Source organism: Procambarus clarkii, chromosome 92 (assembly GCF_040958095.1).
Source record: "Procambarus clarkii isolate CNS0578487 chromosome 92, FALCON_Pclarkii_2.0, whole genome shotgun sequence".
Taxonomy (NCBI): Eukaryota; Metazoa; Arthropoda; class Malacostraca; order Decapoda; family Cambaridae; genus Procambarus; species Procambarus clarkii.
In genome coordinates, this window is record NC_091241.1 from 16,304,264 (window position 1) to 16,319,230 (window position 14,967).

At 37.9% G+C, this 14,967-nt stretch overlaps 1 protein-coding gene across 13 annotated transcripts in view; it reads right to left on the reverse strand.

Moving 5' to 3' along the window:
• The window catches only part of LOC123774996 (solute carrier family 23 member 1), a 148,339-nt gene that overhangs the window by 55,043 nt on the left and 78,329 nt on the right, over positions 1-14,967 (reverse strand). For 11 of the 13 annotated variants that reach the window (XR_011225973.1, XR_011225974.1, XR_011225972.1 and 8 more), the window contains 2 exons: positions 13,600-13,757; positions 5,543-5,745 (listed from right to left, as the gene is read on the reverse strand). Coding sequence is in view for 5 of the 13 variants with exons in the window: in XM_045769697.2 (XP_045625653.1) it covers positions 5,543-5,745; positions 13,600-13,757 (361 nt within the window). In the remaining 8 variants the exon portion in view is untranslated. The remainder of the gene's footprint in view (positions 1-5,542; positions 5,746-13,599; positions 13,758-14,967) is intronic. The other 2 variants (XM_045769700.2, XM_069319003.1) reach the window with 1 other exon arrangement.

A 14,967-nucleotide genomic window follows, 5' to 3' on the forward strand; every position in this document is an offset into this window, starting at 1 on the left:
TATAGACCCAGAATTAAACCTCTTATCAAGTATCTATGACAATCATCATTTTAATGATAAAAATTGCAGGTATTATACAGCACATGATGTAAACAATGTATTAACACATAATCACAATGTTTCTGTAATTAACTTGAATGCAAGATCTCTAAGCAAACACTTTAATGATGTTGACAACAAATTCTCTTTTGTTGTGTTTACTGAAACGTGGTTAAAAGAGGACACTACTCAACTCTACAACATACCTAACTACTCAGCCATTCACAACTGTCGACCAATTCAGAGAGGTGGTGGTACTGCTCTTGATCATATCTGGACTAACATAACCTCTCCACTTACTTCAGGGATAATCATTGATAGGACCACAGACCATTACCCCTCATTTCTCCTAACCAACATTAATAAACCACCTCTACATACAAGGAAGATAAGCTTTAGGGTGCACAATGAAACTTCTGTAAGCAACTTTATTGCTGCTGCTGCTAATATCAACTGGGAGGCTGAATTAGGTAACATAGTGAACATCAACCTAGCAGTGTAAACATTTCTTCAGAACACTGAGCCTCTAACACCCACTGTCCAATACCAACGAAACAAGTCACTACTAAAACGTTAAACAATCCTTGGCTTACAAAGAGTACACTTAAATCTATTAATAAAAAAACATGACCATGAGAAGAAGTATAGGTTAGGCGATCATCTCCAAAGAAGTTTCAAGGATATACTGATCAATGCTGTTTAAAATAACTAAGAGAGCCAAAATAAAATACTATGAAAATAAATTTGACCAAATTAAGGGCAACATTAAGAAAACATGGAGCAATATCTCCCAAATATTAGGTTTAAAAAAGATTTTGAATAATAAACCAATACTCCTATCCAATGACGATGGTGGGGTTTCAGCCCCAGACACTGCTATTGAATTCAATAGTTTTTTCTCATCCATTGGCACATCCCTTACTGATGATATTCCATCCTTCCTAACTGTTAAGGACTACCTTACAGGAAACTATCCCGAGTCTCTATATCTAACTCTTGGTAATTCTTCTGATGTTAATGAGAAGGAATTATCTTTGAGATATATACAAGAGTTGCTACAATCTTGTACAGCCACTAGTACGCGTAGCGTTTCGGGCAGGTCCCTGGAATACGATCCCGGCCGCGAAGAATCGTATCTTAAAAAAATCTTAAACCTTAAACATCTTAAAGCTTATCTTAAGCCTTTATCTTAAAACTAAGTCAAGCACCCTTGCAGAGATACCAACTCTAATTTACAAAAAAGCCTCCAGATTTTTAGCTCCTACCATTGCACTGCTTTACAACAAATCACTTGAACTCCAAACCTTTTCGAATATTAAAAAAAAGCGAGAGTAACCCCAGTCCATAAATGTGGTGATCTCACGAATGTCAACAACTTCAGACCTATATCAGTCCTGCCAACCTTGTCAAAAAAATTTGAAAAGCTAATCTACAAGCAACTTTACTCTTATCTAGCCAAACACAATATACTTAGCTCTTGCCAATATGGCTTGAGACCCCAAAAAAAACACTAACGATGCACTTATTAGTATGATTAACTTGATACATGCAGCTCTTGATAAAAATGAGTTCCCTATTGGGTTATCTGTTGACCTACGCAAGGCTTTGGACACTGTTAACCACCAAAACCTTCTTCTTAAATTATATCATTATGGAGTCAGAGGACACTCCCTCCAATATGTTCAGTCTTACCTTACTGACAGGCTCCAGTATGTTTCTGTGAATAATTCCATTTCTCCCACCCTACCATCAACATTGGTGTTCCTCAGGGCAGCATACTTGGCCCTCTCCTCTTTCTCATCTACATTAATGACCTTCCAAATGCCTCCCAACACTTCAAACCAATCTTATTTGCTGATGACACAACCTTCATTGACTCCAGTCCTGACCCTCTTTCTCTGAATGATACGATGAATACTGAACTAAATAAAGTTCATCTTTGGCTAACTGCTAACAAACTCACTTTTAAGATTGACAAAATCTTCGATAGTTTGTTTGGTAATAAATCCTCAGATCAAATTAATCTAAGAATAAACAATATCCAAATTAGAAACAAAATAGAAGGTAAATTCTTTGGTGTCCTCATCGATAACAAGCTGAATTTCCAGGGACATATTCTAAATATATAAAAAAAAAAGATTCTAAAACTGTGGGCATTCTTTCTAAGATCAGATATTATGTACCTCGCTCTGCCCTGGTGACTCTCTATTACTCCCTCATCTATCCATATCTCAACTATGGTATTTGTGCTTGGGGCTCTACTACCCAAAATCATTTACGTCCTCTAATTACCCAACACAAAGCTGCTATTAGAACAATATCTAACTCTGGCCCCAGACAGCACTCGGTACCCCTACTCAAATCTCTGAATATGTTAGATATTAAGTCACGCCTATAGGGGCGCCTGACAGCTGAGTGGACAGCGCTTTGGATTCGTAGTCCTGAGGTTCCGGGTTCCATCCCCGGTGGAGGCAGAGACAAATGGGCAAAAAGTTTCTTTTTGTAATTGCTCCAAATTTACATTATTCTAAGGAACTTAGTTTTATTTGTTTACTCTTTACATTGCATCATAAATTGTATCTTTCCCTTTTTTACCATCAAACAGCCTTTTTATGCAAACAAGTATAGACCCAGAACTAAACCTCTTATCAAGTATCTATGACAATCATCACTTTAATCCTCCTGTTGCCTAGCAGCAAAAAGGTACCTGGGAACAAATCCACAAGATCCGTGACGAGGGTTCGAACCTATGTCCGAAAGCATCCCAGACGCTGCCGTAATCGACTGCGCTACGACATGGTAAAAGAAAGGCCTGTTGACAGAGCTCGAGTGCATGGAGGAATTGCGTAAAAATTCTGGTTTGTGTCTCGGAGAGGCTGCAGGGTCCAAGTAATGGCAGTAGAACTTCTGGTTGCAATTCTTTTACCATGTCGTAGTGCAATTGATTAAGGCAGCGTCTGGGATGCTCTCGGACATAGGTTCGAACCCTCGTCACGGTCCTTGTGGACTTGTTCATTTGATGTATCACGCTATTGTGATTTCTGTGTGTTAGGTACCTGGGAGTTAGACAGCTGCTACAGGCTGCTTCCTGGGGATATGTAACAAAAAGGAGGCTTGGTCGAGGACCGGGCCGTTGGGACGCTAAGCCCCGAAATCACCTCAAGATAACCTCTGAAGTGTACTCTATATATTTATAACTCTGAACTGTAATGCCAATCCTGACCTTAAACGCTTCCTAGAAGGTTGTAACAGAACCCATGAGCACCACACCAGAAACAAATACCTAATTGATCTTACAAGAGTACGACTTAACCAAACTAGAAATGCTCTACAAATCAAGGGACCCAGAATGTGGAATGACCTTCCCAATTATGTTAAAGTCTATGGGTTATAAGTAACGAATTGGGCCATTTTTGAAAGCCCAATTTTTTTAAATTGTGCTACTTGTTGGGCTGCTTCTAAAATACCTGCGTTATTTACTCAGAAAAGCACATTAATCGGCAAAAAAAAAAAAATATTGGGCTATATTCACTACAATTCTTGCAGCAATTCAGAACTGGCAACCCTGATCAGCTTAAGAAATTCAGTTGCCTACCTTAGGTGACATGAGGCTGTACACAATTATCTGGAGTTATTGCCCTCAAGATGAAAATGAAATTGAAAGAGCAACACAGCTCATCATGTATAGGCATTGTATGTGATCTATTATAACATTTCTTTAGATCTCATGACTTCACAAGTAAGAGAGTTATTGTGGAAAAGGGGCAGCATATTCCTACACTGAACATGATGTTAACATTAACAACCTGTGGTGGAACATTTAACCATCAAATGTATATTGACAATGAATGGCTTGTTTGGATGTTCCAGTGTGCAAAAGAGTATATTCTTGTCTTCTGTTTTCAAATGGAAAAAATGTATGGAATACTTACTTTATAAGGCTTTGACGAATATACAGAAGTATTGCATAATCTTCAGAGCAAGCCAACATTTTACACCATTTTATATTTTATATTTTATATATATATATATATATATATATACATATATATATATATATATATATATATATATATATATATATATATATACATATATATATATATATATATATATATATATATATATATATATATATATATATATATATATATATATATGTGTGTGTGTATATGTGTGTGTGTGTGTATATGTGTGTGTGTGTGTATGTGTGTGTGTGTGTATGTGTGTGTGTGTGTATGTGTGTGTGTGTGTATGTGTGTGTGTGTGTATGTGTGTGTGTGTGTATGTGTGTGTGTGTGTATGTGTGTGTGTGTATGTGTGTGTGTGTGTGTATGTGTGTGTGTGTGTGTGTGTACTCACCTATTTGTGCGTACAGGATCGAGCTCAAGATCTTGGACCACGATTTTCTAGCCGCTGGTTGCAGGTTGTGTGTATTTACTATTTGTGCCTGCAGAATCGAACTATTAGCTCTTGGACCGCGTCTTTCTAACCTACTTTTTCTACTTTTCCTCTATTATGTCTACTACATATATCTCACACACACACACACACACACACACACACCCAGGAAGCCGCCCGTAGCAACTATCTAACTCCCAGGTACCAATTTACTGCTACGTAACAGAGGCATGCCAGAGAAAAACTATGAAATTATGAGTGTGTGTGTGTGTGTGTGTGTGTGTGTGTGTGTGTGTGTGTGTGTGTGTGTGTGTGTGTGTGTGTGTGTGTAATTACCTAAGGATACTTACAGGATGAGAGTTACGTTCCTCATGTCCCGTCTTCCCAGCACTCTTTGTCGTATAACACTTTGAAACTACTGACGGATTTGGGCTCCACCACCTTCTCACTGAGCTTGTTCCAACCGTCTATCACTCTTCGTATTTCTTCGGCACCTTTGTTTCTTTAGCTTGAATCTGTGTTCTCATGTTCGTGAAGTTATTGGTCTCATGAATTCCTCTTAATAAATTTGGTCGATTCCTGTTAGTATTTTGTAAGTGGTGATCATATCACCTCTTTTCCTTGTATCTTCCAGTTTTGGCATATTTAACGCCTCTAGTCTGTGTGTGTGTACTCACCTATTTGTGTCTGCAGACTCGAGCTTTAGCTCTTGGTCCCTGCTTTTCTAGCCGTTGGTTATGTAATACAATGACTCCTGGCCAATCTCTCTATCATACCTGCTGTTAAAGTTATGAATGGTGTTAGCCTCCACAACCTGCTCCTTTAGGTCATTACATTTACTCACTTCCCGAACAATAAAAGAAAACTTTCTACCATCTCTATGACACATCTGAGTCTCATCGGTCTTTGGGGTCGACCGCTGGATGGAATGGACTTGGTCTGAGGATGGGTTGCTTACATGTAAACAATGCCCCCATGATTAAGAAAGTTGTACAGATTTCGTAATTGGTGGTGTAAGCACTTAATGAATTCCACTTGAGTGTCCACACGAGCCTGACTATGGGGACCAGCTCGGCCCTTATACAGAATAAGTCAACAATACCTGTGAAGCCAACGAGAACCTGGAAGATGGCGGAGACAGCGATGGCGCCCTGGACCTCGCGCATGCGCACCTGCCACACCTCCTCCCGCCCGACGGCAGTCATGTTGTGGAGAGGGAGGAGGTCGCACGTGTCGAAGCTGGTGGTGAGGATGGCGATGGTCGGCACCAGGAAGCTGAAGGTCCCGCCTTGCACGATGGGCAGCCTGAAGCACACGTCAGACCACGTCAAACAACCAGCAAAAATGTTAATTAACATTTTCCCCATGTAATAAGTTATTTTAGGGATCCTCCTCTGTTAAATGTTTATTTATTAAGTATTATGTACTTTCTACAATTATTGTCATCTAATTTTTAGCATTTCTTTGTAAGTGTGGCGCTACTGACCTTATATTACCATATTACTCTATGTTCTGCTATGTTTCAAACAAAATGTTATGAGAAAGAGTCCAGTTGGTCTTCTAAACTACACCGTGTGTTTTCCTCGTGTTATTAATATAACCAACTGTTGCACTGTTGTTACAACTACTGTCTCCATGTTGTAATTATAGTCTTGCCTCTCAGCCTTATGTTTCACATCTTTTCTATTCATTGGTTATTTTCCGTCTACGTTCCCTCTGGTAGCTTGCCTCTCCTTTAGTATTGTTTTACCCCTTCCAACCTTTAGTTCAGTTTTGTCTATATTATCTTACAGTTGTGGGAAACGGTTTGTGTAATAGTGCCTTCGTTAGTATGTGTAACTCCTGTCCCTACCAATATGTACTCGTACACACATTCTTCTAAATAAACATTGAATTGTCCGCCTGTCACCTGACCCCATCATACTTGACCTTCACCTGACCCCATCATACTTGACCTTCACCTGACCCCATCATACTTGACCTTCACCTGACCCCATCATACTTGACCTTCACCTGACCCCATCATACTTGACCTTCACCTGACCCCATCATACTTGACCTTCACCTGACCCCATCATACTTGACCTTCACCTGACCCCATCATACTTGACCTTCACCTGACCCCATCATACTTGACATTCACCTGACCCATCATACTTGACCTTCACCTGACCCCATCATACTTGACCTTCACCTGACCCCATCATACTTGACCTTCACCTGACCCCATCATACTTGACCTTCACCTGACCCATCATACTTAAGAAGGTCCCATCTTAAGTATCATTTGGTATCTAACATCATACTTCAAATGGGACCTTCACCCTGACCCTATCATTTGACTTTATTTAATATATATATATATATATATATATATATATATATATATATATATATATATATATATATATATATATATATATATATATATGTATATATATATATATATATATATATATATATATATATATATATATATATATATATATATATATATATATATATATACATATATATATTAGTATATTTTGGTAGCAGTCTTTCCTGTAGACATATATTATTAAATATGAGCGAAAAAGTAAGATTAATAATTCTAACACGAATTTTCTCTATCTTTTTTACGTTTCTTTTCACTAATGATGGTAATTCAAAGATCAATTCTCCAAAATTCATTTTTGTTTCTAGTCTGACGAGACACTTAAGCGCGTTTCGTAAAACTTATTACATTTTCAACGACTTTAGTTTACAAACACACAACTGAAACTGAATAGAGCTTTACACATCTTCGAGTTTATATCTACATTTGTGTGAGGTGGATGAGGTGAAAACAAACTTTCAACAATGGGTATTGAATGGGTATTAAATTCAAACACAAGACAGAACACGAAACAATGGGTATTGAATGGGTATTAAATTCAAACACAAGACAGAACACGAAACAATGGGTATTGAATGGAAGTAATTGTAGAAAGCCTATTGGTCCATATTTCTTGATGCTTCTATATTGGAGCGGAGTCTTGAAGTGGGTAGAATATAGTTGTGCATTAATTGGCTGTTGATTGCTGGTGTTGACTTCTTGATGTGTAGTGCCTCGCAGACGTCAAGCCGCCTGCTATCGCTGTATCTATCGATGATTTCTGTGTTGTTTGCTAAGATTTCTCTGGTGATGGTTTGTTTGTGGGAAGAGATTATATGTTCCTTAATGGAGCCCTGTTGTTTATGCATCGTTAAACGCCTGGAAAGAGATGTTGTTGTCTTGCCTATATACTGGGTTTTTTTTAGGCTTACAGTCCCCAAGTGGGCATTTGAAGGCATAGACGACGTTGGTCTCTTTTAAAGCGTTCTGCTTTGTGTCTGGAGAGTTTCTCATGAGTAGGCTGGCCGTTTTTCTGGTTTTATAGTAAATCGTCAGTTGTATCTTATGATTATTGTCTGTAGATATAACGTTTCTATTAACAATATCTTTCAGGACCCTTTCCTCCGGTTTATGGGCTGTGGAAAAGAAGTTCCTGTAAAATAGTCTAGTAGGGGGTATAGGTGTTGTGTTAGTTGTCTCTTCAGAGGTTGCATGGCGTTTCACTTTCCTTCTTATGATGTCTTCGACGAAACCATTGGAGAAGCCGTTGTTGACTAGGACCTGCCTTACCCTACAGAGTTCTTCGTCGACTTGCTTCCATTCTGAGCTGTGGCTGAGAGCACGGTCGACATAAGCGTTAACAACACTCCTCTTGAACTTGTCCGGGCAGTCACTGTTGGCATTCAGGCACATTCCTATGTTTGTTTTCTTAGTGTAGACTGCAGTATGGAAACCTCCGCTCCTTTCCATGACTGTTACATCTAGAAAGGGCAGCTTCCCATCCTTCTCCATCTCGTAAGTGAAACGCAACACAGAATTCTGCTCAAATGCCTCCTTCAGCTCCTGCAGATGTCTGACATCAGGTACCTGTGTAAAAATGTCGTCAACATACCTGCAGTATATGGCCGGTTTCAAGTTCATGTCGACTAAGACTTTTTGCTCGATGGTACCCATGTAGAAGTTTGCAAACAGGACACCTAGGGGAGAACCCATAGCGACCCCATCTACTTGCTTATACATGTGTCCATCCGGGCTCAAGAAGGGTGCCTCTTTAGTACAAGCTTGGAGTAGTTTCCTTAGACTGTTTTCTGGTATGTCAAGAGGAGTACAGGCCAGATCACGGTACACTCTGTCGGCTATCATCCCGATTGTTTCATCCACAGGTACGTTGGTAAACAGAGATTCTACGTCCAATGAGGCTCTTATCCCTGTGGCCCGTGTTCCCCGCAGCAAGTCAACAAATTCCTTTGGAGACTTCAGGCTGAAGGCGCAAGGGACATAAGGAGTCAGCAAGCCGTTGAGTCGTTTCGCCAGTCTGTACGTGGGTGTGGGTATCTGGCTGATGATTGGCCGAAGTGGGTTTCCAGGCTTGTGTGTCTTGACATTTCCATACGCATAACCAGGTTTATATTCCCCAATAATCTTTGGCAGGTGGAGTCCGGATTTCTTGGCGTTCACAGTTTCGATCAATTTGTTGACCTTTGCTTTCAGTTCGGCTGTAGTGTCCTTCGTTACCCTTTGGAATTTAGTTTGGTCAGAGAGTATGAGGTTTCTTTTCGCCAGATATTCGTCTTTTTTAAGAATGACGTATATTGGCGACTTCTCACCTCTCCTGACAACTATCTCCTTGTTCTCACGAAGGCTTTTAGCTGCCGCTTTAAGCTCGGGGGACAGTATGGTGCTTCTGTAATTGCCTCGATTCTTTCCTCCTTCCGCAATAAGTTCTGCTTGTAAGGTATCTTTGGTAGTGACCTTCTTTTTGAATTTTGGAGAATTGATCTTTGAATTACCATCAACAGTGAAAAGAAACGTAAGAAAGATAGAGAAAATTCGTGTTAGAATTATTAATCTTACTTTTTCGGTCATATTTAATAATATATGTCTATATATATATATATATATATATATATATATATATATATATATATATATATATATATATATATATATATATATATATATATATATATATTGGATAAATTAAATTGACGAATGGAAATAACTGCAAAGGAATAATAAACTGCGAAATTGCAAAAATAACTGCGAATGGAAATAACTGCAATGTATATATATAAATATATATATATATATATATTTATATATATATACATTGCAGCCCAAGCGGGCATGTGAAGCCCGCTTGGTTTCATTCATTCATGTGACGACGTTGGTTTCATTCACGGAGTTCTGTTTGGTGTCTGGGAAGTTTTTCGTTAGTAGGTTGGCCGTTTTTCTGTTTTTGTAGTAAATTGTCAATTGTATTTTCAGATTTTTGTTTGTAGGGATAATGTTCCTATTAATAATATCTTTCAGCACACTTTCCTCCGTTTTATGAACCGTCGAAAAGAAGTTCGTGTAAAACTGTGTAATAGGGGAGGGGGGGGGGGGTACAGGTGTTGTGTTGGTTGACTCTTCAGAGGTTACATGGCGTTTCACCTTTCTCTCTATAACGTCTTCAACGTAACCGTTAGAGAAGCCGTTGTTGACTACGACCTGTAGGGTAAGGCAGGTGTAGTGTTACTGTTGACAACAGCAGCAACAGTACAGGTGTAGTGTTACTGTTGACAACAGCAGCAACAGTACAGGTGTAGTGTTACTGTTGACAACAACAGCAACAGTACAGGTGTAATGCTACTGTTGACAACAGAGCAACAACAGAGGTGCAGCAGGAACAGAGGTGAGTGTGGTTGCTTACATAGTCTTAGACAGGTCTTTCTTAGTTTCTCGTTTACCTTAATTTACCTGAGGGCCACCATGTCTCTAGTGTTCTCGGCGGGGACAGGAAGCCGGTGGCTTGTCAAATGTCCTTTTTATTATTCACGATAATTTTTTCCAACTAAATTTTGAGAAGAAGTAATGTTTTGTCATTTAGCGCTTGGGCGGGTAGGCGGTTCCACGGGTTAATAACACTGTGGGTGAAAAAGCATTTGTTGTTCTCAGTCCAACATTGTGGCATGTTGAGTCTGAACCCGTTGTTCCTGACGCTTTAAAGAAGTGATCTGGATTAATATCCTCCAAATTGTTCCGTATTTTAAAGGTCTCGGTGAGATGAGCCTTGTCCTGTCTGGTTTGCAGTGTTTTTAGCCCTGAGGCCCTCAGTCGTTCCTGGTCTGAGAGCTGACTTAGCTCCGGGATGACTTTTGTCGTCAGGTGCTGAATTTTCTCCAAAGCAGCTATGTCCTGGTGAAGGTGAAGGTGAAGGTGAAGGTGAAGGTGAGGTGTCCATGTTAGGAGAGATTAGTGCCAGTACCGGCGCACCACAAACTTGTACAATAACAACTGTCTTTTTCTTAAGTGCGTCAAAGGTTCGTTTGACTGTTTAAGGTTTGGTTGGCTTTTTTGTTTACTGACGCTGTCACTTGTTGTACAACCTTCAGTGACGGCAGGATTCTCACTCCAAGGTCTTTGTCTTTATCAATGTGTTGCAAGGTAATGTTGCTAACTTGGTAGCTGTGGCCTGGGTTGTTATCACCCACATGCAAAGTCTTGTAATGTTTTCCACATTAGAAGCATCAGTTTACATAGATCTCTTTCTAAGGCCTTAGATTTTCAGTGTCATCTGAAAATTTGACGATGTGGTTTGTAATGTTTTCACCTACATCACTGATGTACATGACAGATGACAATGTCATCTCTGTGACCTGACGCCTGACGAAGGCAGAAACGCTATGCAAATCAAGAGTCCTAAACTGTGTAATAACCTCCCAAATGAGATTAACAATTCTACTTGTCTTGTGCAGTTTATAAGACAAACTAAGAACTACCTTATTAACTTTATGTAACCTGTTTTCTTAATGTTGCCTCATCCTCCACGTGCACCTGTGTTGTACTCTTGTTGTGATCATAACTTAATAATTACCTCATACTTCATCTTACTAAACACTGCTCTTCATTTATACCATAGAGGTTTGTATGTTATTTTTCTTATTCTAATCTAATTGTAAGAAATAGTAACTTTATATGAAGTAATCAAGTCAAATCAAATCAAATGTTTATTCAGGTAAGGTACATACATACAAGAGATTTTACAAAGAGTGATGGATTTATAGATAGAGCTAGTACATACAGTGCCTAAAGCCACTATTACGCAGAGCGTTTCGGGCATGTACCTTGTAGCTGCCATTCATCAGTGTTTCTTGTTTAATTGTGGATTTACTTCTTTGAAGTTTCCTTTCTGTCATTATTGTTAAAAATGTACAAGTGGAGCACTAGTTGGTAGAACTAGAGTCTATAATGCAATAGTCTACGGCTCTCACCACTAATTATCACCCTTATGGACACACTTACTATAATTCCAGAGTGCTTGAATGAAGGGGGGGGGGACTCTATATATATTTATTTATTATTATTATTATTTATTTATTATTATTTATTTATATACAAGAAGGTACACTTGGGTTAGAGAGAATACATAGCATAGTAGTAATTACACTCTTGTAAAGCCACTAGTACGCGCAGCGTTTCGGGCAGGTCCTTAATCTAACAGATAATTTTAAGTAGGTAAATTCTATCAGAATTAATAAAATTATAACAAATACATTGCAAGAAAAAAATGAGATGAGAGAGATTAGTAAGTATATTAAAGCACATTGGTATATTAAAGCTCTGATTGATTACATTGACAGCTTGATTGGTAATTTAAACAAGATTAATAGACACCATACCATATATATGTGTAGGTGTATTGAAACTCATTGTTGGATGTAACCTTTATCCTTTCTCAAGGTGCTGAGAACACTGTATACACCACCTTGAGAACACTGTATACACCACCTTGAGAACACTGTATACACTACCTTGAGAACACTGTATACACCACCTTGAGAACACTGTATACAGTACCTTGAGAACACTGTATACAGTACCTTGAGAACACTGTATACACCACCTTGAGAACACTGTATACAGTACCTTGAGAACACTGTATACACCACCTTGAGAACACTGTATACACCACCTTGAGAACACTGTATACACTACCTTGAGAACACTGTATACACCACCTTGAGAACACTGTATACACCACCTTGAGAACACTGTATACAGTACCTTGAGAACACTGTATACACTACCTTGAGAACACTGTATACACCACCTTGAGAACACTGTATACACCACCTTGAGAACACTGTATACACCACCTTGAGAACACTGTATACACTACCTTGAGAACACTGTATACACCACCTTGAGAACACTGTATACACCACCTTGAGAACACTGTATACAGTACCTTGAGAACACTGTATACACTACCTTGAGAACACTGTATACACCACCTTGAGAACACTGTATACACCACCTTGAGAACACTGTATACATTACCTTGAGAACACTGTATACACCACCTTGAGAACACTGTATACAGTACCTTGAGAACACTGTATACAGTACCTTGAGAACACTGTATACACCACCTTGAGAACACTGTATACACCACCTTGAGAACACTGTATACAGTACCTTGAGAACACTGTATACAGTACCTTGAGAACACTGCATACACCACCTTGAGAACACTGTATACACCACCTTGAGAACACTGTATACAGTACCTTGAGAACACTGTATACAACACCCTGAGAACACTGTATACACCACCTTGAGAACACTGTATACACCACCTTGAGAACACTGTATACAGTACCTTGAGAACACTGTATACAGTACCTTGAGAACACTGTATACACCACCTTGAGAACACTGTATACACCACCTTGAGAACACTGTATACACCACCTTGAGAACACTGTATACACCACCTTGAGAACACTGTATACACCACCTTGAGAACACTGTATACACCACCTTGAGAACACTGTATACACCACCTTGAGAACACTGTATACACCACCTTGAGAACACTGTATACACCACCTTGAGAACACTGTATACACCACCTTGAGAACACTGCATACACCACCTTGAGAACACTGTATACACCACCTTGAGAACACTGTATACACCACCTTGAGAACACTGTATACACCACCTTGAGAACACTGTATACAACACCTTGAGAACACCGGCAACAAGATGGCCACCTCACCTGCCTACTTACTGACACAAGCCTGACACCTCACCTGACGCCAAAGGTGGCTTGAAGGAGAGTGACCAAGCCAGAGACGAAGACGATGCTTGAGACTATCTTGCCCCGGACGGGGTCATTGTCATCGATGCACATGAGGGGAGTGAGGATGAAGGGGATGGTGATGGTGGCCCCGACCATTGTCAAGTAGTGCTGCAACATGGACCATGATGGAGGGTCAACATGGTGACACTATTCACCTTAAACTACATGATATACATACCTTCACAACTCGTATTCACTTTCCCTCTCCCTCCGAAGATGCTGAGCAGAGCTTCAGTGAAACGTATCAAAGCCACAAAGTGTAAAAACTAATTCTGATTTATGTTAACGTTTCCGTCCCAAGCGAGGAAGAATTACAGGAATGATTCATGTTGGTACAGTTGCTCTAATACTTCCCTTCATATTCAAAATAAATAAATTATATACAGCTGTATTATAATTATACACAGATATAAATTATGAAGAGCTGTATTATAATTATAAACATATATAATATAAATTATGTACAGCTGTATAATAAATTATAGACATCTATAATATAAATTATATACTATGTACATTATGTAAATTATGTACATCTAATTATAAATTATATAGAGCAATATTACTAACAATAAACAACTGTTATAAATTATATAGAACAGTATAAAAACTACATAGTTATAATATAAATTATATATCAATATTATATATTATTAAAAGCTACATTATAAATTATATAGTGCTATACTGTAATGATATAGAGCCTTATTATAAATTATATAGAGCTATATAAATTATTTACAGCTATATTATAAATTATTAAGACCTATATAACAGAATTATATAGAGCTATATTATAAATTATTTAGAGCTATATTATAAATTATATAGAGCTATATTATAAATTATATAGAGCTATATTATAAATTATTTAGAGCTATATTATAAATTATTTAGAGCTATATTATAAATTATTTAGAGCTATATTATAAATTATATAGAGCTATATTATAAATTATTTAGAGCTATATTATAAATTATTTAGAGCTATATTATAAATTATTTAGAGCTATATTATAAATTATATAGAGCTATATTATAAATTATATAGAGCTATATTATAAATTATTTAGAGCTATATTATAAATTATTTAGAGCTATATTATAAATTATATAGAGCTATATTATAAATTATTTAGAGCTATATTATAAATTATTTAGAGCTATATTATAAATTATTTAGAGCTATATTATAAATTATATAGAGCTATATTATAAATTATATAGAGCTATATTATAAATTATTTAGAGCTATATTATAAATTATATAGAGCTATATTATAAATTATATAGAGCTATATTATAAATTATTTAGAGC